The following is a 24,751-nucleotide window of genomic DNA, read 5'->3' as shown; positions in this document are numbered from 1 at the left end:
AGATATATGGTATAATATGATAAAAAATGATTGTAATATCAATTTAAATCTCCAAGGATCCAAATCCCTTAGTCTTACTGCGTTGGACTTCGTAGTTATAGAAAATAATCATCTATTTCGGAAATATCACAACTAATTCAGATTTTATGATGTATTTAATAGATATATGGTATCTATGTCTATCTATATCGATTTTTACATCATTTATAATAATCTATATACATCTCCAACCACCTAGACGCCCTAATTTTACTACTAAGCACTCCATAAATCCCGAAAATAGAAAAATGTATAGCCTTCTTCCGAAAAGGGCGCGGAAATTTGAATTTTCTTGAAACCTCCATCTAACCCCCATCCTAGTGGGCTTTGGAAACCTTTAGGGGATCCTAGTAGGCCTTGGTTTGAAAGGTGAACCTTCCAGTTAAAATTCCTCACAGCAGTTAGTCAGTGTTCTATCAGCAGTCGTCGTATTCAGACCAAATTGGTCTAAAATTCGTTCGGTGTAGTCGCCTAAAATCATGGTAAAAAAAATATTTAAAAAAAATTAAATAATAATAATTAAAATATATATTAATAAATAATAATAAATCCCCCCTTTTTTCATTACAGTTTCCTACTTTTGGCCTCGGGGTTCCGGCGAAGGCTGCAGCGAGAGCTCCCAAATAACATGCAGCCACGTAAAATGTGAAAAAAAATAATACAAGACCCCCACCAAAATAAAAAATAATAGAGAAGAATCGACATGACCGAACACAGAATGCGAAATCTTCATCCGGTAAGTCGTTCTCAAGTCCTCAAAAAGAGTCTCTTCTAATCGAAGTTTAACTTTTAAGCTTGACCTGCAGCGAGTTACACTCAAATAGAGACACGGTCACACCGAAGACACCGTCACAAGCCGTGGGTCACACTAAATATGGCATAAACCGAAAACAGGAACCAAATCCTCAGTGATAACTCTCGAAAACACAAATAAACTAACCTCAAAATTGTTTAAAATCAAAAGTATACACCAACTACTGTACAAATACATGGAGAGTGAAGAGGAAAATCATAAATTTGTTTTAATTTGGGGGGTTTTAGGGGTTAAGAGAGGGGGTTATTCTATTATATCTTTAATCTTATAGAGATATTATAGGGAGATATATCCCTAAAGTCTATATAGAGAGGTTTTTCGAATAATTGGAAGATAATATTGAAGCATCCTTCAAGTTTAGAGATAAAAGTTTAATGGTTCTAGGGTTATGGTCCTTAAAAGACAGTAAGTATAAGATAGATAGTATAAGAAAGATGGTTTATTTTTTAAAAAAAGTTCTATTATCTTTTATTTGAAAGTCCTGAAAGTTAAAGGACGCATAGATACTTGCTATCCTGCTCCTATTTAAGTCTTAAACCTAGTCCATAGTCTCAATCTCTGGCATGTGGAAACTTGAGAGTTCGCAGCCTCGAATAGATGATATCCCAGTCGACGTAGGCCCCCACCAGATGGCGCTTGTTGCCCGGAGCATCCTCGTAGGCCGTCCGGCCGTGCAGCATCCGGAGGTTGTTAAAGACGAACACATCACCCGCCTGGGTCTTGAACTCCACGGCCTCGGACTGGGCCAAGGAGAGGAACTTGTTGTAGGCCTCGTACCAGGCCATGGCCCGATCCAGCGGCACCGTAAACCGACTATCCCGCTTGGTGGTGTTCTGATTGATCCTGGCGAACTGCCCGTCCACGTCCAGGCAGATGACCGGCGCCCGCCACAGGCTATGGAACGGCTTGTCCGCATCCCCGTCGTGTCCAATGTCGAACCAGTTGACAGGCACCGATCGGAGGACCTCAAAGTCCTGCGGATGATGACGCTGGAGGGCAGCAGCCACATTGAAGCCATCGGTTAGGGTGTTGGCACCCCCCAAGGACTCTGACTGGACGAGGGTGTGGAGGATGTTGATGCCGGCCTTGTACTCGTAGTAGGGCATGTCCGTGTGGAGGGGCAGGGGCGTCATCAGGTAGGCGTAGTTGCCGGCATTGGGCTTGGACTTGACCTCGAACACATCGCTGCGGGGATAGATATAGATAGAGTCCAGTAATAAATCTATATTATCGTTCTATATCTTTTATCTGTAGAATCTGTAGCCCCGGAACACCTGCCTGCCTGCCAAGTGACAAACAATCGATCGCCCCTCCGACTGCGATAATGCCAACTTGATTCTCAGATAGTGACCACAAAGTGTTGCCACTCGAGCAAGTAGTTATGTCTTCAAGATTAGAAGCCCCAGAGGCCTGGCTGAGATCTCTCGTAACCCGCCCACGAGTCCAATGACTCAAAATAAATGAAATAATTACCCGTAGGTGGTCCGCTTGATGTAACCGATCCTCTCGGCCAGCTTCCTCGCCACATTGACATCGTCCGGCGCCTCCTTCAGGATGGCAAATCCCTGCACGGCCAATGCCTCCAGCCAGGACCTCAGCACTTTGTCCTTCTCGAGCACGTCCTGGTAGTCGAATTCCCGACGCATCGCCGGAAAGTCCGACTTCCCCCAGAGCTGTGGCGGCGGCTTGTAGACTTCCTCCAGATACCGCTTCCTGGCCGCCTCCCCGAAGTCCCTTTCCCTCAGCCAGGCCATGTCGTAGGTGCTCTGATGATCGTCCTGCCACGTCACCTCCAGTTTCTGCTGCTCTGGGTTGTAGTTCAGCTTGGACACCTCAATGTTGAGGGGTCCTCGCTCCCAGTGACTTTTCCGGGCCCTGGTCGAGGCGTGGAAGCAGTCGGGGCACTGGCAGTTGTCCCTCAACCAGATCTGTGGGTATTTGAGGACCTCGCTACCGTGATTCGCCTCCCGAATCTCCACGTAGCCGGGTGCCAGGGAACGGGCCACTGTACTCGCCGGCCGGCCAAGGAGCAACCGTCCAATTAGGTATCTACAGCTCAGCATTCCGGGTTCAACTGCCTGCTGGCCGGGTCTGCCTGTCTGAGAGAATCTCCTCGCTGCCCAGATAAGCTTATCACTGGCCGTTCTCTTCCCGCAAAGAGAACTCGGAGACGACGGCCTCCGGCTGCTCCAGCCAGCACTCTCTCTGGCTCTCTGTGGGCACAAAGGTGCGTCGGCTTTGGCAGAGCGAGCACTCCAAGAAGACGGGGATTCGTTCGGTTTTCTTGGGGATTTCTGGAGCAGGTTCTAGTGGAGATTTCGCCTCCTCTCTCTTGTCGTTGTTGGGCTTCTTCTTCAGCCTACGATTACGCTTCTTTTTGGGCTTGATTTCCGTACTCTTCTCCTCCAGCTGGAGCTCTGTGTTCCGGCCGGGAATCAGGGGCAGGGAGCAGCGACGGCACAACTGGCGCTTCACGGCCGGAGCCCTGGATGGGGGGAGGAAGCTGTGGGATGAAGGATAACTGCTCCTGGGATTCGTCCAGCCAACTTACATGTGCATGACGGCCTTGGTGCCCACATTCCGGCACAATTTTCCGTAATAGGCCGCCAGTTTGGGCTGCTCCCTGTCGGCCATCAGATGGGCGGCCTGGAAGAGGAAGTTCATCCGGGAGAAGACTTGTTGCTGAGCCAGTAGCTTCCTCTTGATGTCCTTGGTCATTTTTGGGTGTTAGAAGTTCTTAGAAATATATTTTTTTATTTAATTTCCGAGTTTGTTTAAAAAATAAAACATGTGCGGGCTGGCAGTGTGACCAAAGTTGCATTTAAAAGTGAAAGTAAAAGCTTTCCACTCGAATCTTTTAGCTTCTTCTTCGGTGATAGTTTTTAGTTTTTATTTTTTAGTTTTTCTCTTAAAAATAGTTAAGATTTCTGTTAAAAAATGAATTTAAGAAACACCTGGAACGATTTCCAGGTGAATGGCAGCTGCTATCTCTTTTCTTCTCCGATTCTAACGCTACTTTTCCCGCCTGCCCGATGGCTGGTCACACTGCCGAAGCCAGCTGTTTCCCGCGTTTTTGATTCGTGAACTGCAATTGGCCAAGAGGAGTGCAGCGTTTGGCCAAAAAACCCACAACCCAGGCCCAGAGGCACAACAATGCAACGGCAGCCGACCACCTAGAGTCCTGCCACCTTTCCAATAAAGGATTTCCAACCGAGACACCTTCCAGACGTTTGAAATTGTCCTTAAAGCTTTGGATTCTGTGAAGAGATCAGGAGGAGCAGCAGATCCCCAGGAGGAGCTAGTCTCTATCCTTCCGGCAACATGTTCATCCAGGATCTGCGCAACGACTTCTACCGCCAGCTGGTGGGCAAGCGCATCCTGATCATCGTCAACTATGACATCGATGCCATCTGCGCCAGCCGCATCCTCCAGGCTCTCTTCAAGTACGATCACATGCTCTACACAGTGGTGCCCATCATGGGTGTCACTGGACTGCGAAGAGCCTACGGCGAGCACCAGGGCGATGTCAAGTACGTGGTCCTCGTGAACTGCGGTGGGTGTGTGGACATCGTGGAGCTGCTGCAGCCGGCGGAGGATGTGACTTTCTTCATTTGTGACTCCCATCGACCCTTCGATGTCTGCAACATCTACAGCGACCGGCAGGTGTGCATTCTGGGCGATGCCAGTCTGGAGGAGAACATTCCCGCCTTTGAGACCATATTCTACGATTCGGACGGCGAGGAGGATGACGACCAGGAGGAGGACGACCAGGAGGACGGTGAAAATGAGGAGGAGAACGATCAGAACGATAGTGGGGCGGGAGAGTCCGACCAGGAGGAGGGCGGATCTCGCCCACCTAGGAAGAACAAGCTCAGTCGCCTGGAGCAGCACGAGCAGCGCGTCCTGAAGCAGCGAGCCCGCCGGCAATGGGAGTCGGAGCGCGACCGGATCATGTTCGAGTACACCCAGTTCAGCTACTATGGCCGCTCCACCGCCCTGCTCGTCTTCGAGCTGGCCTGGAAGCTGTCCAAGGACAACATGGACCTGCTCTGGTGGGCTATTGTGGGCATCACCGAGCAACTGCTCCTGGGGAAGATTGAGAGCGGCGCCTACACCCTGGAACTGGAGCAGATACAGTCGCACGTCTCCCGCCTGACGAACAAAACCAACGACCAGAACACGATGAGCGCCTCCAAGATCTGTTTCGAAAACGATCTGCATCTGGTCCTCTACCGTCACTGGCCAGTCACGGAGTCCATGAGGTGAGTCCTGGCCATCTATACTCCATCCTAGAACTCACTCCATGCTCCTGTTTCAGGTACTCCCGGTATGCCAGTTGCCAGCTGAAGCTGTGGACGCTACGGGGCGAGAAGCGGCTGCACGAACTGCTCCTGGAGATGGGCCTGCCGCTGGTCCACGCCCGCCAGACGTACGGCGCCATGGATCTGGTGCTGCGCAAGGAGTTCTACTCGATGGTGGAGCGACTGGCGGAGAAGTACGACATACCGGACATTGTCTACGGCACCTTTACCCTGAGCTACGGCTACAGGAGCAGATATGCGGCCGCCGACTACGTCTACGCCCTGCTGGCCATCATGGAGTCGGTGAAGAAGCACAAGACGCCGGAGGACTGCTTCCTGGAGGCCTCCGACGCTCTCAGTCGCCAGCACAAGCAGCTCCTGGCCGCGGGCATCGATCAGGCGAAGCTCCTTCATGCCGCCGTCTTCCGGCAGGTGCAGAGCAGTCTGGAGGCTCGGCAAGTCCACTCGGCTGGGTCCTTCTTCTACTATGTCCTGCAGGAGGAGCATGCGTTCTTCTCATACCCGTACGCCCTCTGTCTGCTGGCGCGTTTCCTGCTGCGCGGGCACGTGGCCACGAGTCGGGCCAGGCAGGCGCCGGACCTGCCGCTGATCGCCACCTGCCCTTTGGACGCCGTCAACGGTATGTGCCTGCTGGTCGGGATCGCTCCGGTTAGGGAGGACTCGCCGCGCAACTTCTTCGGCAAGGCGTTCGAGCAGGCGGCCCAGAAGAGCGGCGTCTCCCTGCTGCAGGACTTCTTTGAGCCGGCGGTGGTGCAGTTGCGCCAGAGTGACCTGACCCGCTTCCTGGACGCCCTCACCGTCCTGCTCACCTAGTTTCAGCTCCATAGCCCCCATAGTTTGTGTTTTTTTTGTAAGTTAGACTTGTAAGACCCCCCCCGAGAGAGACCTAATACGATAATGATTTACTTTTAATCCCCCTGCACCCTGCACCCTGCCCCCCCTCGATAACTAAGATGATCCTATTTATATGTCCTGTAATCCTGTTTTAAAGACGCAGTAACCAGCGCCCGGACCACAAGAGTAGCCTAAGAGATGATCCATTTTTTTCTGACCTAGAATCTAGAATAAAGAGTAGCCGTGTTTAGCATGAAGGAGTGGGAGTCTGTCATCAGGGAGGGATTAAGATGAGGACTTGTCAGGATATCCTTAAAATATTTATTTAAAAACACTAGCCACCATCAGCTGAAGGAACTCCCCAATCCTTTCAGCTTCTCCGCCTCCATTCGAAGAGGCTCAGCTGTCAGGATGCGGGCGGAGCCTAGACAGGCCGTCTCATCGTAGAAGACAGCGTACTGGCCCGGCGTGATGGCTCTCAGGGGAGCATCTAGCTCCACCTGGAACTGATTGGCGGGCGACAGCCTCACACAACAGTCCACCAAGGGTTTGGTGTGCTGGAAGCGGAAGCGACACCGCAGGACGCCCTCCGAGAAGCATCTCCGCTGGGACTCCCCGCACAGCCAGTTGGGTGGATCGATGTGCATCCGGGTACTGAGCAGGGCGGGATGATCGTGGCCTGCCGCCACGTAGATGGTGTTGCTGGAGGCCTCCTTGCGGGCCACGAAATAGGGTTGGAGGAACGAACTCAGGCGGCATCTCTGGCCCACAGTCCACTGATGAATCCCCTCGTGGTTGCCCACAACAGCTCCGCTGTCCACGTCCACAAAGTGCCCATCCCTGGAGGTTATGTACTGCGGAGTAGAGATTCTGTTTTAAAAACCTATTCCCTCCAGCGAGTAGGAAGCAGTACCTCTCGGATAAAGTCCTTGAAGTTCCTCTTGCCGACGAAACAGATCCCGGTGCTTTCCCTTTTGCTGGCCAGCCGCTGGAGGCCGATCTTGGCGGCCAGTTGCTTCACCTCCGCCTTGTGCAGATCCCCCAGTGGGAACATGGTGCGCTGCAGAGCCTTCCGGGCGATTCCCGCCAGGAAGAATGTTTGATCCTTGAACGTGTCGGCGGGTATCAGAAGGCGGGCCTCCTCCTCCGCACCTGTTGCCTTTTCCAGGAAGTTGCCCAAACTATTCCGGGCATAGTGTCCGGTGGCCACCGCATCATAGTTGAGGCTCTCCAGGCAGTGCCGGTGGAACAGATCGAACTTGATGTGCCGGTTGCACAGGATGTCCGGATTGGGGGTGAGGCCCTGCTGGTAGTCCTCCAGGAACTGGCTGAACACCGCCGTCCAGTATTCCCGGACATAGTTGACTTGACGGAGCTCCACGCCCAGTCGCCGGCACGCCCACTCCGCATCCTTGAGGTCCGCCTCTCCACTGCATCGTCCCGCCTCGTCGAACTCGTCCCAGTTGCGCATGAAGACGCCCAGGACACTGTAGCCGCGCTCCTTCAGCAGGTGGGCGGTTACGGCGCTGTCCACGCCCCCTGACACGCCCACCACCACCTTCCGTATCATTCAGGTTTCAAAAAAAAAACCTAAAAATTAAATAATTCTTCAAAACAAACTGTTTGTTATTGTCTGCGAGGCGAACAGCTGATACTCGGAGCCAGTTGGCAGCCCCATCAGCTGGTTTTTCAGTATTTTTATACCAGCAGGAAGTATTTTTTATAACGGTATTTTTTGTTCTATTTTTAGACATTTCTTTGTATTTTGAATGAAAATTTATGTTTTTATAATCATTTCTTGTAAGAAACACTATCTTATTTAGTATTTCTTTGAATTATAAATAGCTTTTGTTATATTTTATAGATATTTTCTTCTTTTTTGAACTATTATGCTAGTATTTTTAGCTATTTAGCTATAAAGATGGAAGAAATTCTTAATTTTATAAAGAAAGTATGTAAAAATCATGTTTCTAAATGATTTTATAAATGTTGGAACCTAGATCTTCTCTTGATAGTCATTTTTTACCCAAATCTTTTCAAAAACTAAAAAAATCATCAATAGACCTAAAAATAATATTGAAAAAGCATAAGTTTGTTTTATTTGGTATAAATCCTTTGAAATACTTCACTTACTAATTAATTATATAAATTTTTATCTAATAACAGACTTCTTAAAAAACTTTTGTATTAATATTCAAAACATGAAAAATAAATACCAGATAGCTTTTAAAAATTTGAATTTCCCCCGCAGATTTTGTATTTTTCCGTTGCACTTAAAACAAAAACCCAGCCACTTAAGGCCTCCCATAGACCCTAAAATCCTTTTAAATCAAGAAATATAAAAATAACAAACTGAAATACCTCAAAAAGTCTATAAAAAACAACAATTTTCATGAAATTTTAGTGAAGTAAAGTTTGAAAAATGAAATCGATTGGCAGGGATGGAGGAAAGCTTTCAGTATTTTTGGCCAAGATGTCCTTCCGGCGTGGTTTCTATCGTTTCGTTAAATGGTCACGTTACGTGGCCGTCGAGCCGTTAATCCCGTCGTCGTTGTGACATCCGGTTGTGTTACGGAGAAAGGCCAACGTCGTCGTCGTCGAGCCGGAGAAAGCACGTACGTCTGTTGTTTCGTCGTCGCTGTCGGCGGACAACACCGGATATTTATTTGCGAAAAAATACTGAGAGGTACGATAATTTTTAACTAATTTTTTTTCGAGTGTTTCCGAGTGGTATTTTTGGGAGGAGGTGTGTGCCTGCCCTCCACACGTGTCTTCAAGAAATATTATTTAAAAACAAAAATAATAATAAATAAACATGAAATTTTTGTGTGTTTTTTGTGAGTGCTTGCTGAGAATGGGATAAGGATGAGGTGGTGGAGGATAAACATTGAGAGAAACCCCCAAAAACCCAAAAAAAAAAAAAAAAGGAAAAAGCGGCAACCGAAAGCGTCATGTTGCAACATATTCTGGCGCTCCTCTCTCGCATAACAACGCGCTTCGTTTTTGTTTTGATTCGTCGAGTTCGAGGCGCCACTATTATTATTATTATTATTTCTATTTTTTTTTTGTTTGATTTTTGAATTGTAGACTCGATGCCTCCAGATATCGAGCCCATTCTCATCACATCACACGCCTCTCAAGTGCCTCTTCCCAGAAGCGTGCCAGAAGACCACGTTTCTAGGTTATAAGCCAAGTACTTTGTGTTTTGCCATAAATTTTATTAAAATAGTCTCAAGAGGAGCTATTGGCTTAAATAGTTGACTTTATGGAAGAAGTACTTCTACACTTTTGTATACAACTCCCCTTAAAAGGCCTCTACTTCTGTAAATATCGGCATCGAGTTGCTGGAAGTACTTTGTTTATAAAATTAAAAAGACTCCCCTCTGTGATACTTTTCTATTGCTATTTTTTTTATTTTATTAATTTCCCTTTAATTCCCAGATGTTTTTGGATTTATTTTTCTCACAAAAGCAGACTTCTTTAAGTGCTATTAATTATTATATATAATATAAGTTATAGTTTGGCTTTTAGAGATCACTACAGACATGTGTTCTTCAACTTCTTTCACTTTTTTTTTGACAATAAAAGTCATGAAAGCCAGAATTTATGAACTGCCTCTAGGCCTCTCACCAGAGGCTATGTATTTAACTTTTCATGTATTTTTGTTGCATTTTTTTTTGCAATTTTCCAATCCAATTCCGTATGCCCTTCGGCCATATATTTTTCCCAATTTAATCAAACTCAACTGTCAGAGAGAATACTGTTGTATTTCAGCGGGAATTACAGGACTCTGTCCAAAAAACTCAAAATGACATGCATATTTAAATTATTGACTGCGCTGACACGCCCCCTTTCATTTAGGGCGGGGAATAGCTTCCTCTTTTGGCCAATTACTATCCTGGACTGTGAGATGTATTTATTATTGAATTAAAATCGCTTTTCATTGGCTATAGGACTGTGTTTTGGGTCTATCCTTGTTTCCTGATCCTGAATCCTGAAAAACCTTTTTAAAAAAGATGGAAAAAATAAAGGCAATTAGCTTCAAAGAAAAAAAAAAAGCAGAGCAGCTAATTAAAAATTACACCAAATACAATCAAGGCAACAGCGGGGCCAAGAAACTGAATTTATGGGGGCGGAGATGAAGATGGACGGTGGGCGGGGGGCTGTGGGCTGGGGGCGTGGCAGGGTCGAATCTTGTTGCGTTAATTGCAGGCCAAGACTTCATTTCGACCCAAAGCTCTTGACACGCGTTTAAAAGTGGTCGGAAATGGCCAGAACAGTGGGGGAGTGCGTGAGTCACGATATTCTATCTTTTATTATATTTTATGTTAAAAAATTTAGATATTTATTATAATTAACTATAAACTAAGGCTTCTAAGATAGTATTTTTATTTAAAAAGATTTTTAAACATATTTTGTGATAACTTTTAAAGTCATTTTTAGCTCTTAAGATTTCAATTTTTGTTTAAAAAAACTAACTGTTTCAAAGATAGTCTAGAGTTAGGTTTGTTTTTTATGTTTTGTTAAGAAATTTTTTAAAAATAAATATATATTTTAAAGACTAAAGACTTAGTTAAGGTTATTTAATATTTTTTCTTTAAAAGTATTACTTTTTAAACTTTTAAAGTCAGTTTTTGTTCAAAAAAGTTAAGTTTTCAAGACAAAGTTTCTTAAAAAAAGCAAATTCTTTAATAGAATTTAATTAATTAAAAATATATACAACTTCTAAACATTAAAAATAACTATAATATCTTAAAACTTATACACTTTTTAATTGAAAAACAAAGCCAAAGCCTAAATTTAAACTTTAAATAGTTTTAAGCTTAAAATTGGAGCTCCTAAGACCTTAAACCACTAGTCACGTGCTCAGCTCAGCTCTCAGATTTGAATTTAGCTTCTAGACTCGTTTTGTGCCCGCCTGCCACGCCTCCCCGCCTTCACAGCCCACGCTCTGGCCTCATCTGTCAGTCTGTCAAAATGTGTAGCATACTTTTTTGGGGTCGCTTGGCACTTGAGAAGATGGAGGATTGGTGGCGAGTTGGGGGTCTCTCCCCCGATAGAAGGAGACATTTGTCAGGGGGGCTTATGTAATTTGGAGTATACTGAGTGGGGGTGAGTGGGTGGTTGACTAGTAGGGTGGTGGTTGGTTGAAGTTCAAGAGGATAAAAAAGAGAGAGAGCCAAGTTGGCGGCAAGTTAAGCGATTAAGTGGGCGGACGGGAGACGGGCGCGAATGCAATTTGCATTCCAAAGCCAACAGAATCAGTTGGAAAAAAAACAGGACTACAGGGTATACAGAAAACTAGCTAGCGGAAGCAATTAGAGAAATAGAAAGGAGACTCTATAACTGGAGAGGGAGAGAAAGGACGAGGATGGATGGAAAGCCATCGAGTTTCTGTCACCGGAACGGAAGTAGTTCCGCTCATCGCTGGCCAGAAGCAATTACCCAAATAGCTTCTTAGCTGATCTGCTCTAGGAGTGACTGTATTTCCATGTATTTCAGCCCAAAACACCAAGAAACTTTAAGATTCTAAGCCACACCCACCGCCTAGTACACTCCTTCCTCCATTTTTAGTCCAAAAAGTCAAATATTTTCCAATTTCTGGCTTTTTCCGGCTTTTTTCCCCCCTAGTTGCCACCAAAATTTCCGCCAAATTAGAAAGAGGGAAAAGGGTATGAGGGAGTTGTCAAGTGCTGCGGTTTCCCCGAGTTTCCTGAAAATATGGAGCATCCTTTGGAAAGGACGAAGAATCCCCAGGGGAACTCAAGGCTCAGTACTTCTACACTCAAAAGTCTACGAAATAAAATCCATCCTGTAGGTTTTGCTTTTAAATATTTATGATTTATTTTTTTTAATAATTATATCCTTGTTTTTTTTTTTGTAGTGTAAAGGACTATAGACATCCTTTTGGGTAACTGGCATCGTGGCATCCTGGCATGTCCTGGCTGGAGGGGAAAATGAAATTCAAATCATAAATATAATTTTCATTTAATGAATTGGATGAAGTTGCATCTCCTCGTCCTGTCAGTGTGCTGAGTCCTGGCTGAGAGTGTCCTTACAGCATACATGAATATATGGCATATTTTACTTGACTGACTTTTACTCGCAAGGCAGCAAAGTGGAAAAATTTTGCAGTTTTGCGAAAATCTTTTGGTGCGAAAAAGTTTGTCCTTCGTCCTGGTTCCTTGGTCCTTCCACCCTTCCACTCTCTTACATCCTTGCTGCCATACATCTCCTGCAATACCATTATCAACTTGATTGAGTCGAAAGCCCCAGCCAGGAGCCAAGATTGAATGCCAGGACACTGCAAGAATTTATCTTTAAATTATGGTCTATTTATTTGCCCCTTTTTTTGGCTCAGTGCAGTTGGCTCTTGGCCTAATCCCGCACCCGACCAGGTGACATTGGCCCGCTTGTGGGTTATGCAATAAGCTGTTACCCATTTCCTGTCCCGGCTTCCGAGTGGCGAGCTTTTGGCAAAAAAAAAAAAAGTGCACCACAATGACAGGTATCCTGTCCCGGCAAGGAGGGAGGGAGGGAGGGGCACTGAGGCAGGGACATCGCTTGACGTTGGCCTTGCTTGTCCTTCCTCGGCTCTCGCCCCTCTACACCCGCACAAGGACTCGCAGTGTTGTCCTTTTTTCGGGCGGAGGGGAGGTGGCTGCATTGTTTGGGGAAACTGGCAACAATAACCGACGGCGACAAAGAAATGCAGGAGCAGAAGTACTTTTTCAAAAAGGATTCAAGCGAAGGATAGAGAAGGATATAGTAGTTTTGGCCAAAGGCTTCCCCCCCATCTCATGCCATTATCCTTTTTAATTTTCAATCGAAAGGGGCTCTAAAAATCTCTAAAAAAAAAATTCATTGCGAGCGGTTGTGCCTTATCGTCCTTTGGGGACATGTTTATGATATCCTTGCTGAGAATATTGCAGGATATGGGATACAGCTAATTTGCCAATCAACCGATATCGACGCAAATCAGCAAACTCATCCAAAACAGCCCTGCACATCCTTGATATCCTTGATATCCTCGATAATTTGGAGCAGCAAGCTGGCAAATTAATTGGTCCGCCCTCGTTGAGGTCAAAGTTGATGATGTGAATGGGTTTCATGGTTGTGTGTGTGTGTGTCCCTCCCCCCTCCTGCCTAATGGGCCCATTTAGCATCCCAGTATCGGAGTATCCTTGAAACAATCATCGGATCCTGTGCAGGATAGCTTCTCGAACAGCTTCTCATCAGTCTCGGGGAAAGTCAAGTGAAGTCGGAAGTCGGAAGTTGTCAGGCCACTTGGCTCCGAAATGGAAATTCCTTGTTTATAATTTATTAAGAGAGACAAAAGGACGAAAGGACGAGTGACTGCACTCGGGGGATTTGGAGATTTGAATTCATAACGAATGTCGGCCACTTGACATGTTGCCAGGTCTCACCTGCCCATCTCTCTGCTCACCTGTTGTTCCTCATAATGAATAATGGATAGAAGATCCTCCAGCAAGGATAACTCATTCCTCCGACAAAGGAATCAAATGAAACTCTAGGGAATTATTTATTGGCAGGCTGTGTTATTGGCTTCTTTATGGAAAGTAAAGTATCTTGAAAGTAAATCCCCGAAAATAGAACAATTTATATTCAAAAAAAAACCAAAAAAGGACACTGGCTCTAAAGGATCAACAAATGGGCAATTGTACTATAAATAGCTGACAAATGAAACCTCAAATGAGTAGAAAACTAAAACGAAACTCTCATATCCTTTAAAACTTTTCCCAAAATATTATATTCCCCAAAGACTCACCCCAAAAAAAAAGATGCAAGTTTTTTATAATTTTGTCTCGTTTTGAGCTTTTCTTGTTATTTTTTCATGTCATTTTTGTTATTTTGTTTGGTTTTGAACCTGTCACAGCGATTACAGGGCTTTCAAGTGCCACCCACCCAGTGCCTCTGGAATACACATCCTTACAGCGCCGGAGAGACAGACTGGAGAAGACATCCTTTTGTGCTCAAACACATCATAAATATGTTGATTTCGAAATAAGCCAAGCACAGACGAGCGCACTTTAAGGACTCACCAAGAAATCCACTTGCCGAATATCCTTTTGAATATGTAGCCGCACAAATGAGAAGGAGTTGCCAGCAAGGACGACCAGACCAGACCATACCAGGACCAGATAATAAAAGGCATGAGTAGATGAGGCGAAATGAAATGTAAATTTTTTGGTCCTTGCCGGCAGAGCCGTGTCGTGGGTTAAGTGTCGAGGCCGTTGTGACGTCGAACAGGACGAGGAGCAGGACGAGGAGAACAAAATAAAAAGAGCACCAGTATAAAGGACTTAAGCGGGTCGCTTTGACGACAACAACAACAACAACAATACAAAAAGGACGAAAAAGCAACAGCTACAAACGGCAACAGAAGCAACAAGCGGGAGGGGGGGTGCGGGGGGATAAGCATCTAACTGGCAAAGGGGGAGGGGGGCAGGAAGAAAGGACTTGTGAGGGTGGCAGGACTCTACACATATGCATGGCAAAGACAGGACCCGAAAACTTTCCCTTTGGGCTTGTTTTCCTTGCCCTTAACAGGACCATTTCGTCCTTGCGAGGTATCCTTTGAGCCTCTCAGTTTCTTAGACACTTGCTAGTCTGAAGGATAATTAAGGATATTTTTTAAGGATATTTTTAATCTTTATATTTCATAATAGCATAATAATTTATATAAATTTTTGTAACTAAAGTTTAGGGTATTGAAGGACTCTAATCCTTGGACTCTCTATTATCCTTGCGCGGCAGCCTTCGAGTGTGTGATAGTGTGCGGTTGTCAGGACCTTCCACACTTAATTTGTCATCTGTTGGCGGCGTTTAGCGCCTTCCCAGAGTCATTTGTGATAAATGAATGGCACAGAGTTTGTTTTCCCTTTGTTTCCTTGGTCCTTTCTTTATTATCCTTTTTTTATTTATTTTATTTAATTATTTGTTTTGTTTTATTTTTGTATCCTTGTTTGTAGAGAACCCTAGAATGGATTACTTGTGGAATAACAAGGCGGTTTGCATCGGAATTGTGACGCCGCCACTCCCCATGTCGATGGGATATGTCGCCGAGCTGGTGGAGCTGAAGGATACGTTCCGGATCTGTACGCCGCTGCCGTCGCCGCTCCTCCAGCCTCCGGTCGAGGACTATATTGCGGTTCAATTATTCGAGGACCATCCGTCCCAGCGACAGGTCACTCCGACTCAGATCTTTCCGATCGCGATTGGGCCGCCACCCTATCTCAGTCCCTATACGGCCAGCACCCTCCTGAGTCCTTCCGATGTCCTCATGATGGAGGCCCTTCAGTCGCCCGCTCCATCCAGCCCACAATCGATAACTCTGTCCCCATCGACATCGGCATCATCGCCCTCCTCGTCCTACACAAGGACCTCGGACACGTCCTACACAAGGACCTCGGACACGTCCTACACCCTCACATCGCCACTATCCTCCTCGGCGATATCACAATCGATATCCTTATCGCTGTCGCCGTTATCGAGCTCTGAGTACGAGTACGAGTTCGAGGAGGAGGAGTACTCCTCGTCCTCGTCCTGCGAGACAGTAATATGGCCGGAGCTGGAGGAAAGCGGGTTCTCGCGATCGCTGCCCATCCCCGAGCTGGAGAGCTTGGACGAGCCGGCCGAGAAGGTCCTCAAGGACGTGATGACCTGGGCCAAGAGTCCCTATGAGCAGGTTCAGCTGACGATCGAGGCCAGTACAAGCCAGAAGATTGTGAGTTCCAGCTCTGTGGCTTTTGTATTTTCATTCTGGGATTTAAGGATAAACAGAATACGTAGTGTAGTGTTTGTTATCGATACCCGGTACTCGATACTCACAAAAATTACTTCTAGTTGAAGTCGATAACTTTTCGATAGATGAGTATCGGGTATGAGTAGTTGCTTCTCATTATTCCTTATTTTTTATCATTTATTTTGTATTTATTATTTTTGATTATTTTTAGTAGTATTAGTTAGTTATACCCGGTACTCGATGGTTAAAAAAACTACTTGACGATAACATTTCGATAAATGAGTACCGGGTATGAGTAGCTGCTTCTTATTATTTATTTTGTATTTGTTTCTAATCGATACCCGGTACTCGATACTCACAAAAAGGACTTCTGGTAGAAGTCGATAACTTTTCGATAGATGAGTACCGGGTATGAGTAGCTGATTCTTATTATTCTTTAGTTTTTTATCATTTATTTTGTATTATTTATTATTTTTGATTATTTTTGTTAATTTTCTTTATTTCATGTTGATGCTAAAGCGTTACGAGGCATTGGAGCGCATAGTCAGCCAACTTTGATTCGAAATTCATCGTCAAAATGTGATATCATATTATTCCATGAGTTCAGTGTCCTCAGTGTCCTTGCCAAGCATTCGTCTAGTCCCTAAATACCATAATCATAAGTATTTTGCCAAAAGTGCCAAAGGAAAGTTGTTTTTCATGAAAATAATTCCTAATCCTTCAATAAGTTCTTCAAGAAAGTCATAATATTTTTTTTAAAAACACATCTATTTATAGCCACTGTGTCGGAATTGTCACTTTTATTTATAATCTGTGCCTTGAATAAAATTCCATGTACAATTTAAGCCAAAGAAAAATCAATCGAATGGTTCCTTTTAGTTCCTTTTCAAAAACTGCACTTTCCCTGCATATCCCTTGCGGTTTATTCGCGAAAAGTTCCATCCACAAAGACCAAGTTCCCAAGTTTCCCAAAAAGCGAAAGTTTTCGGTTCGAAACTTGTGTCATTTGGCTAATTGTTTGCACATTCCTGGGTTCTTTTTGGGGATTCTCATCGGTCAAGGCTTTCGGTGAAGGCGCGTGGGCCGAGGTTTTTGGTGAATTTCGGTTGCAACTCATGCGGAAGTTGAATGCCATTCGAAAGGACCTCTCTCGGCCCGGTCAAAGGCATGCAAAACGCATCCAAATGTCACAAACAGACAACTACCATACGGGTCATTGTTGTCCTAACTGCGACTAACGAACTATGAAATCAAGGATTAATGCACTAGGATTGTGGATTTGCATTTCAAATGCTTGTGAAAAATTTATAAAATATTTTAAGCCTCATGTTTCATGTTTGTATTAAAAAAAAAGGATTATAAGAAGTACCGGGTATCATAAACTTCGAAATAGTTATTTTTTTGCAACTAGTTCCAAAGCTTAGGTATCTAGTTCCAAGGCTCAAGGACCTATTGTATCAAATAATGTATAATATGATGAAAATTAGTGGAATTTTGATTCATATAGTCTATAATAGGCAAGTCCTTATTCAAAAAGTGAAAACTATGTTTTATTTTGCACCAAATATTGATAAAAAGAAGAAAATTAATAGTACCGGGTATCATATAGTTGGGAACAGTTCTTTTTGTAACTAGTTCTAAAGCAAAGGTGCCTAGTTCCATTTTAAAAAGTGAAATCTATTAGATCTTAGTGGATTTTAAATCAAATAAAAAATAATATAAAGAAATTTAAGAGTATCAGGTATCATATAGTTAAGAAAACTCTTTTTAAAACCTAGTTCCAAAGTTCCAGTATCTAGTTTCAGTTTAAAAAGTGAAATTTAATCTCTAAACTAAACCCAAATTAAAATAATAATTTAATACTTTTAGAGAGAAAATATCCAGTTTCAGGCAACTAAATGGCCTGATTTTGTGTTATTTTATTCCGCTTTTTTGTGCCAAAAAAAAAAAGGACACTACGTGCCGTGTGCATATCCTGCGTTAATGTCCTTTGGCGGGGCGTGAGGCGCAGGATGTGGGAAAGAATGGGAAGATGGGGGGGCTAGAACGAGTGGACCGCAACATGGCCATTTGATTATCATGCATATTCATTCATGGCCCTTTAGTTGGTCACTTGCCACATGTGGCAAGCAGTAAGCGGCATGTGGCATGAGGCTTGTGGCATGTGGCATATAAATTATATAACAGCTGGAGCAAGGAGCTATTGAAAGTGAGGTGAGAACGGCACGCAAGAGTTTTCCGATCAAATAGGAAGTTTGGCCAGCGGGAAATTCTTCTAAAAAAAGAGGAAAAAAAGGGGAAAAAAAGGAAAAACCATTATTGAAAAATACAAAAACTGATTTGGAAATTTTGTATCTTTTTTCTTGAAGATACTTTTTGTATCTTGCTGGCATTGTTATGGCCTTCTCGGACATTGTACGGTTCGGTTTGTTTGTATTTTTGTTGGACGGTGTTGGTGTTGTTAAATTTTTTATTGCCAACGAAATATTTACGTGCCAGGAAGACAGCAAAGGAGAGTGCCAGGACACTGGCCAGAAAATAAGATGTCCTTTTTTATTATAAAAAGTTATTACAACAAGATGGTACTACCAAATCTAGTTTAGTTCTAATAACTTTTAAGTCATACTTTTAATTCTTAATTTTTTAATTTGTATAAATTGTTTTGTATTTTTTTTTTGAGTGTATAAACCCGTAGCATCCTGTGCTCCTGCCACTGCCACTGCCACAGTGCTTTGTTTCGTTTTGTTTGCATTTGTTTGATTTATGCGTAAACTTTTTGTTGCCGCTTTTATGTACGAATTGTATTTTGTGAGCCACCCTAGCACCCACAACTAACACACACACACTAACACACACAGTAGCCTATATAACGCATAAAGGTCCTGGCATTCATTGGCATGCAAATATAACGCATACGCAGTGTATGACAATTCCGACAGAGCTGGCGCAGGACTGGCGAAAATGTTATTTACTTTTTGGCTCGTTTGCCTTAATTGATTGCAATAAAGGGGGGTGGGAGGTGGGAGGTGGAGGGGAAGGACCAAAGGACCTTGTAATCCATTTACAGGAGCTGCGGTCATGCGGCCACGCGGTCATTCCCACGCATCCTTCAGCCCAGTCCTGCCTGCCATGGTAGTCCTGCAATTCAAATTAAACAATAAAATGCTGAAACCGAAAACATTTTGCGGTTTTTGTGCGGGTCCTGCTATAAGGATAATTCCTCTGCCACTCCTTAAAATGTAAACTTGAGAATCTATTATAAAGTTTGCGCATTAAATATATTTGATTAAATGGGCAGAGCGGAGGAGGAGGTCCTGCCGGGAAGAAGCTTCTCAAACATTTTCAAATTAGAAAGTTTCTGCTGCCAGAATTCCGGATAAAGTTACGAATTTGTCGCTTGCATGGTGGATGTTTTTTTTTTTTTTTTTTATCCAACAGGACTGCCAGGACTACCAGGACTACCAAGCATTCTAGGGGGTAATGGTTGAGGGAGGAGGACTGTCTTGGCTTGGAAGTTGTGTCTTCATTTATTTCGTGTCAGAAACTTTGCACGCGTCTCCAAAAGGAACATAACAGAGTCCTGCACTGAGAATAATTCTCAGTCAGGATGTTGCAGGATATATGCAGGATAAAGCCAGTCCCTCCCTTCTATATCGTTTATTTTTTTCTCAAAGTGTTGTAGTCCTGGCACTATTTCAGCGCTGCGGAAGCAGGATAATTGGAATGACACCTAGGACGATAAACCGAAGGAAGGATAATGCCCCCAACGTCCCCCATTATCCTTGTTTGATGTTGACGTTGTATGCAAATAGAGTCCTTTTTACATTTGATTTCCTCCCCCTCCCCACTATCTATTGCTATTTTGGCTTAATGGATAAGTTAACGTGGAATGTTAATTAAATGCAAGGATATATGCAAGGATATGTGCAAGGATATGTGCTGGAATGTATGGTTTAAGACCAGCCAGCCAGCCTGCAGGTCCTGTTTTAAATTTAAATGCCGAACAGCTTGAGTGCCGGCACAGTGCTGTCAGAGAGGACACCGAAAAGGGGTGTCCTTGTTCTCGCCTCGGCACTTCCTTTTCGGACATTTTCATTGCGGTCCATTTATTTTTTGCTTTTCTTCTTGAACCTCTTTTTTTTTTTTTTTGTTTTTTTGTGTCCTGTATACCCGCATGTGGTGGCTGGTAAACCCACTTGGCTTGGTCCTGCATCTGGCTGGCTGGCTGGCTGGCTGTGCTTCGTCCTGCACATGTCCTGCCAGCCACATCCCATCCAAATGCAATTTCAAGACAGAGAGGGAGTGAAGCTGAACAGGAAGGAGAAACCGAAGGATACCCTCGAAAGCGGGAATCCCCCAGCTGTCCCCCCCCAGCTGATGTCCTTTCCTGGCCGCAGCGATAATCGGATTTCCCACCAAGCCCTCCTCCTCCACCTCCTAGCCATCCAGTCGTCCTCCATTAAGCTTCACCTCCTCCCAAGCCGCTTTTCAATCTAAAACCTTTTAAAACCTCTTTTTTGCATTTAAATGAATATTTTATTGATCAAGGCTTTTAGAAATATTTCATTTTTTATCAAAAAAAGGTAAAGAATTTAAAGAAAAAAAAAATAAATCTATATTTTGAAGAGATTTAAACTTCCATGGTGACACTACAAATTAGCTCTTTGATTCATAGTTTTTTGTGTTTTTTTTTCCACCACCACATCGGTGACATCAATTGATGCCATTATCCTTTCAACCACCTCTCTCCTCTCCCTCCCCCCCCCCCCCCCGCTTCTCACCTGTTCCAGGACATGAATGTGTGCCAATCAAATGGATTATTAGACTGATTATCCGGCATATAGTCCGTCCGGAGGAGGACAGGGAGTGGGAATTTTGAATAGCCAGGAGCTGGATATTTATCCTGGTCACGTTTGCAGGACATGCTGAATTGTAGAGGGGGCGTGGCAAATGGCAACTGGCATTCAATCCTTAATTGCTTAATTAAAATATCGTTCTTCCGCTTCCACGTTTGAATTTTGTGGAAATTGCAGCCAGTGGCGACATCAATGTGGTACGATTTGCATATCCTTTGAGGAGCAATTGGAAATCGGAAGGACGAGAGGGAGAAGCAGGACACTGGTGATTCTTTGCCGTTGAGCTGCTGAGCCGCTGAAGCGGAAGGAAGGCCGCCACATTGGAAGGAAAACGGCTTTTCACGGCAGTTAATAAATTTTTAACTGGTTCCACAATAGCCCGCGAGTTCCGCCAGTTAATGGTGAGTTTCTTTCACTTCAAATCTTAATTAATATTACATAATATTTAATTATTTAATTTTTAATTAAAATTTAATTTTTTATAATTTAATCTACAAATCTTTAGACGAGAAACGCGGCAGTGAGCGGCGATGAGCCCGACGAGGAGCAGACATCGACTGGCGGTGTCTCTAATCCCCAGGAGTCTGTCCAGCCGCCGGAGGATATGGTGGCGGCTGGCGAGGATCAGGAGCAGCTATCCACCGCAGCCAGTGACCAGCAGAAGCTGGAGAGGATTCATCCGTCGACACAGCAGCCGAGACGCCAGCGGCAGCGGAAGAAAGAGAAGCAAGTGAATCCCCCGGATCCGGATCTGGACACCGACTCTAGCTCTTGCGATGGCGGCGGCTTGAAGGTGAAGCGCAGTACGCGATGGAGGAGCCTCAAGGAGGAGCAGGACTACGACTACGAAGAGGAGGACGAAGAGGAGGAGGATGGGGAGGACGACGATGAAGAGGGTGAGGAGTCCTATGACGACTACGAACAATCCTCAAAGCTGGGACATCGTCCTCCAGCCCGAACTGCCTTGAATGTCCGGAGCAGGCGTAAGACGAAAAACCGCCAGATATCCTATTCCTCGGACCTGGACTTGGGCGGCGGCAACCTCGACCTGGACATCGACATCGGGGAGGGCGGCAGGCCGGAGGCCGACTCCGTCGACAAGCGCCGCTGCATCTCCAAGGGGCAGATGCGGGAGTTCCGGGAGGCCTTTCGCCTCTTCGACAAGGACGGCGACGGCTGCATCACCAAGGAGGAGCTGGGCACCGTGATGCGATCCCTGGGCCAGTTTGCTCGCGTCGAGGAGCTGCAGGAGATGCTCCAGGAGATCGATGTGGACGGTGAGTAAAAAGGTTTTTGGTTTAAAGGAATCGAATTAGAAATCGTTTGAGGTATTCCGCTTGAGAATCGGATGAGAATTGGCAGAGATATAGACATGGGAAGGGGCCATATGGGGGAATCGGGGATACTGGAAGGGGATCCCATGGAAAATTTTGGAAAAAATTTAAAAAATATTTCGTTCTCAGATTTTGATGCAGATTTGCGGGGAATCGATCCAGAAATCGTTTAAGGTATTCCGCTTGAGAATCGGATGAAAACTGGCAGAGATATAGACATGGGAAGGGGCCAAATGGGGGAATCCAGGATTCTGGAAGGGGATCCCATGGAAAATATTGAAAAAAATTTAAAAAATATTTCGTTCTCAGATTTTGATTAACATTTGTGGGGAATGGAAACAGAAATCGTTTGAGGTATTCCGCTTTATAATCGGATGAAAATTGGCTGAGATATAGACATAATTTTGGGTAGTATAGGGATGTCCTCCATTTTCTAGCATAAATCGTGGATATAGGCATGAGTGTGGGATATAGACGGATATCTGGCATGAATCTGGTCAATAAAGTAAGAGTTACTGGAAGTGGGACTTACCTTCGGTTGAAGTACATCATATATGCTTTTCCAAAAAGATAAACCTGAAAGTGGATGAAAAATTACGTTTAATATTATTATTTCTTGCTTATTAATTTCTTAGTTGTTTGGTTTTAATTTTAGAGTTATTTAGAGTAGCAGAGGGTTTAATGGCGTTGGCTTTGTGGAAGCTGGGAGTTTTAAAGTGTTGGAGTTGTTCTGCTTCCAGGGGATGGCAATGTCAGTTTCGAGGAGTTTGTGGACATCCTGTCGAACATGACGTACGAGGACAAGTCGGGCCTGTCGTCGGCGGATCAGGAGGAGCGGGAGCTGCGGGACGCCTTCCGGGTTTTCGATAAACACAATCGGGGTTATATTACGGCCTCCGATTTGCGAGCAGTGTTGCAGTGCCTGGGCGAGGACCTGGACGAGGAGGATAGTAAGTGTTCCATTTTCCCAGAGAATTGAATCCCAAAACCATTCCTGACCTGCTAACATTAATCTTTAGTTGAGGACATGATCAAGGAGGTGGATGTGGACGGGGATGGCAGGATCGATTTCTATGAGTTTGTCCATGCATTGGGAGAGCCGGAGGACTCGCAGGAGAACGATGACGAGGAGGAGAACACCACTTCCCCGCTGCCCACACCAAAATCGGCAATATCCCTTAGCTATGATTGAACTTTCCAATCGAAATATATCGATAATTCATCGATACTGGATCAGAGTCAGATCAGAGTAGATCGATCAGATGGCTCGGTAAGGTATTGAATGTTATTTGTCGACTCGAAAAAAGTTAAACAACAACTTGAAGAAATAAACGAATATATTTTTTTTCGATTAATAATTAATAGTCGATCATATCGATTGACCAGCATTAGCCAAAACTAATTGAATAGAATTCATAACATTAATTGCATTGCATTGCCAGAACGCACACAGCTAATCAAATTGAAGCGATAATTATGAATAAATATATTGAATAGCCTATTGAATAATCGAATATCACAAATAATCGATAAAGTGTTTACTTTACATCGATCTATATCGATAATTGACTAAATCCAATTCGAATTCTCTCTCTAACACTCTCTATCACTCTCCTATCACTCCACTTAAGTCCAATTGAGAATCAAAACTATTTTTTAGCTTTTAATCGATAACGATAACGATATCCTTCAGACTCTCACTAACATATCCATGGGCCATACCCAACCGAATTACACAAATATGGATATATTTCAAGACATATCATTGAAGACGCCTCTGTAAATGTGTTTTTGTGACCCGTAGGCCCTCCCTACACCCTTTATACCTTAATCCTTTGGATCCTTTTTAGCTCTTCCTTACTAACCTCGTTGTAATTTATCCTTTGTCTCTTCTTCCAATCTTTTCGACTAGCGTTTATGTAATAAGAATCCATTGATTTAATTAGGATATAATTGCTCAATTATTGCTCCGGCCGCAGAGCTCATAAAAAAAATACAAAAAAAAAATCAATTCAAAAAAAAATTACAAATCGCAAAACAAATATGACAATTCTTTAATTATATTGAATAAACAATTTATTGTAATTTACAAATAACAACTTTTAATCGAAAATTCCAATCGAAATCCTTACAAATAAATCAAACAAAAAAAAACAAAAAACAAACAAAAAAAAACATACACAAATCCTAATAAAAATAAATGCGAAAAAAAAAATATTAAAAATGAATTATTAATGGGAGTGGGTGGGGTGGAGTATGGGGTTTTTGGTTTCCAGGAAACATTATTTAATGGCTTATAGACTTTTGGTATGGCTTCTCCAAGGACCTCTTCCGGGCAAGAGCCTTCACAACAATTTCAAGCAATTTAAAAAAAAAAAAATAAATTAGCAATTACCGAAGCTCAACCTGGCAACCGACCCTTGTGGTTTTTACTTTTCTTTTATTTATTTTTATTTTTTTTTTTGTTGTCCCCCCCCCCCCTCTGGAATGTGAACAACACTTTTGTTGACATCCTCGATAGCTGGCAAGGACATTAGGACACTGGAGACAGGAGACTGAGGAGCGACTGCTGCTGCGAGCTGAACAGATTGCGGTCCAGCTGCGGTTTGTTCCCAGGGTGCGTCACTTGACCGCCGAACCACCCACTAAGCCACCCAACCACCAAACCACCAACCACCCTTCCAGCTACCAGGACATCCCCTTCATTGTCATTGTTGGGGTTTCTGTGCACTCGTAGAATAAAATTCTAAACAAAAAAAGGTAAAAAATATATAATATTTTATCTC

The 24,751-nt window shown here is 44.1% G+C and overlaps 5 protein-coding genes and 1 long non-coding RNA gene across 8 annotated transcripts; 3 read left to right on the top strand and 3 right to left on the bottom strand.

Annotated features, from left to right (window-relative positions):
* Positions 1-365: 365 nt before the first annotated feature.
* Positions 366-1,048, top strand: LOC26514819. The gene is made up of 3 exons (XR_001408315.3): positions 366-521; positions 610-775; positions 834-1,048. It is a non-coding gene; the product is annotated as an uncharacterized LOC26514819 (long non-coding RNA).
* Positions 1,049-1,291: 243 nt separating this feature from the next.
* Positions 1,292-3,313, bottom strand: LOC6504793 (gamma-butyrobetaine dioxygenase). Its single transcript, XM_001966322.4, has 2 exons — positions 2,327-3,313; positions 1,292-2,038 (listed from the first exon to the last, which is right to left on the bottom strand). The coding sequence occupies exons 1-2, from the start codon at positions 2,914-2,916 to the stop codon at positions 1,405-1,407; spliced, it is 1,224 nt and encodes a 407-aa protein (XP_001966358.1). The 5' UTR covers positions 2,917-3,313; the 3' UTR covers positions 1,292-1,404.
* LOC6504792 (ribonuclease P protein subunit rpr2) lies at positions 2,987-3,860 on the bottom strand. The gene is made up of 2 exons (XM_001966321.4): positions 3,405-3,860; positions 2,987-3,338 (listed from the first exon to the last, which is right to left on the bottom strand). The coding sequence occupies exons 1-2, from the start codon at positions 3,569-3,571 to the stop codon at positions 2,987-2,989; spliced, it is 519 nt and encodes a 172-aa protein (XP_001966357.1). The 5' UTR covers positions 3,572-3,860.
* A 44-nt stretch (positions 3,861-3,904) lies between these two features.
* Positions 3,905-6,266, top strand: LOC6504706 (cell division control protein 45 homolog). The gene is made up of 2 exons (XM_001966320.4): positions 3,905-5,115; positions 5,172-6,266. The coding sequence occupies exons 1-2, from the start codon at positions 4,175-4,177 to the stop codon at positions 5,986-5,988; spliced, it is 1,758 nt and encodes a 585-aa protein (XP_001966356.1). The 5' UTR covers positions 3,905-4,174; the 3' UTR covers positions 5,989-6,266.
* Positions 6,267-6,316: 50 nt separating this feature from the next.
* On the bottom strand, positions 6,317-7,678 carry LOC6504791 (mitochondrial tRNA-specific 2-thiouridylase 1). Its single transcript, XM_001966319.4, has 2 exons — positions 6,923-7,678; positions 6,317-6,863 (listed from the first exon to the last, which is right to left on the bottom strand). The coding sequence occupies exons 1-2, from the start codon at positions 7,577-7,579 to the stop codon at positions 6,354-6,356; spliced, it is 1,167 nt and encodes a 388-aa protein (XP_001966355.1). The 5' UTR covers positions 7,580-7,678; the 3' UTR covers positions 6,317-6,353.
* Positions 7,679-8,430: 752 nt separating this feature from the next.
* LOC6504709 (calmodulin-like protein 12) lies at positions 8,431-24,189 on the top strand. Of its 3 annotated transcripts, XM_001966317.4 has the most exons (5): positions 8,563-8,695; positions 20,809-21,032; positions 21,137-21,908; positions 22,706-22,915; positions 22,985-24,189. In XM_001966317.4, exons 2-5 carry the CDS (start codon positions 21,030-21,032, stop codon positions 23,155-23,157), a joined length of 1,158 nt encoding a protein of 385 aa, XP_001966353.1. In that variant the 5' UTR covers positions 8,563-8,695; positions 20,809-21,029; the 3' UTR covers positions 23,158-24,189. The 3 variants fall into 3 exon arrangements, with proteins under 3 accessions (XP_032309070.1, XP_001966354.3, XP_001966353.1); XM_001966318.4 differs by lacking the exons at positions 20,809-21,032; positions 21,137-21,908; positions 22,706-22,915; positions 22,985-24,189 and adding exons at positions 15,003-15,757; positions 16,295-17,579 and having other exon boundaries at positions 8,433-8,695; XM_032453179.2 differs by lacking the exons at positions 20,809-21,032; positions 21,137-21,908; positions 22,706-22,915; positions 22,985-24,189 and adding an exon at positions 15,003-15,939 and having other exon boundaries at positions 8,431-8,695.
* Positions 24,190-24,751: the final 562 nt, after the last annotated feature.

Source organism: Drosophila ananassae, chromosome XL (genome assembly GCF_017639315.1).
Source record: "Drosophila ananassae strain 14024-0371.13 chromosome XL, ASM1763931v2, whole genome shotgun sequence".
Lineage (NCBI taxonomy): Eukaryota > Metazoa > Arthropoda > Insecta > Diptera > Drosophilidae > Drosophila > Drosophila ananassae.
This window is presented reverse-complemented; position numbering and strand designations above follow the sequence as displayed.

What these genes read in the sequence shown, in the direction of transcription:
- LOC6504793 (XM_001966322.4), bottom strand. Translation starts at nt 2,916, where the DNA reads ATGCTGAGCTGTAGATACCTAATTGGACGGTTGCTCCTTGGCCGGCCG. An exon ending in ATCAAGCGGACCACCTACGG is followed by an intron (nt 2,039 to 2,326) that starts GTAATTATTTCA and finishes CTATCCCCGCAG; the next exon opens with CGATGTGTTCGAGGTCAAGT.
- LOC6504792 (XM_001966321.4), bottom strand. Translation starts at nt 3,571, where the DNA reads ATGACCAAGGACATCAAGAGGAAGCTACTGGCTCAGCAACAAGTCTTC. An exon ending in ACCAAGGCCGTCATGCACAT is followed by an intron (nt 3,339 to 3,404) that starts GTAAGTTGGCTG and finishes CCCCCCATCCAG; the next exon opens with GGCTCCGGCCGTGAAGCGCC.
- LOC6504706 (XM_001966320.4), top strand. Translation starts at nt 4,175, where the DNA reads ATGTTCATCCAGGATCTGCGCAACGACTTCTACCGCCAGCTGGTGGGC. An exon ending in CCAGTCACGGAGTCCATGAG is followed by an intron (nt 5,116 to 5,171) that starts GTGAGTCCTGGC and finishes CTCCTGTTTCAG; the next exon opens with GTACTCCCGGTATGCCAGTT.
- LOC6504791 (XM_001966319.4), bottom strand. Translation starts at nt 7,579, where the DNA reads ATGATACGGAAGGTGGTGGTGGGCGTGTCAGGGGGCGTGGACAGCGCC. An exon ending in TCAAGGACTTTATCCGAGAG is followed by an intron (nt 6,864 to 6,922) that starts GTACTGCTTCCT and finishes TCTACTCCGCAG; the next exon opens with TACATAACCTCCAGGGATGG.
- LOC6504709 (XM_001966317.4), top strand. An exon ending in CCAGGAGATCGATGTGGACG is followed by an intron (nt 21,909 to 22,705) that starts GTGAGTAAAAAG and finishes TTCTGCTTCCAG; the next exon opens with GGGATGGCAATGTCAGTTTC. An exon ending in GGACCTGGACGAGGAGGATA is followed by an intron (nt 22,916 to 22,984) that starts GTAAGTGTTCCA and finishes ATTAATCTTTAG; the next exon opens with TTGAGGACATGATCAAGGAG.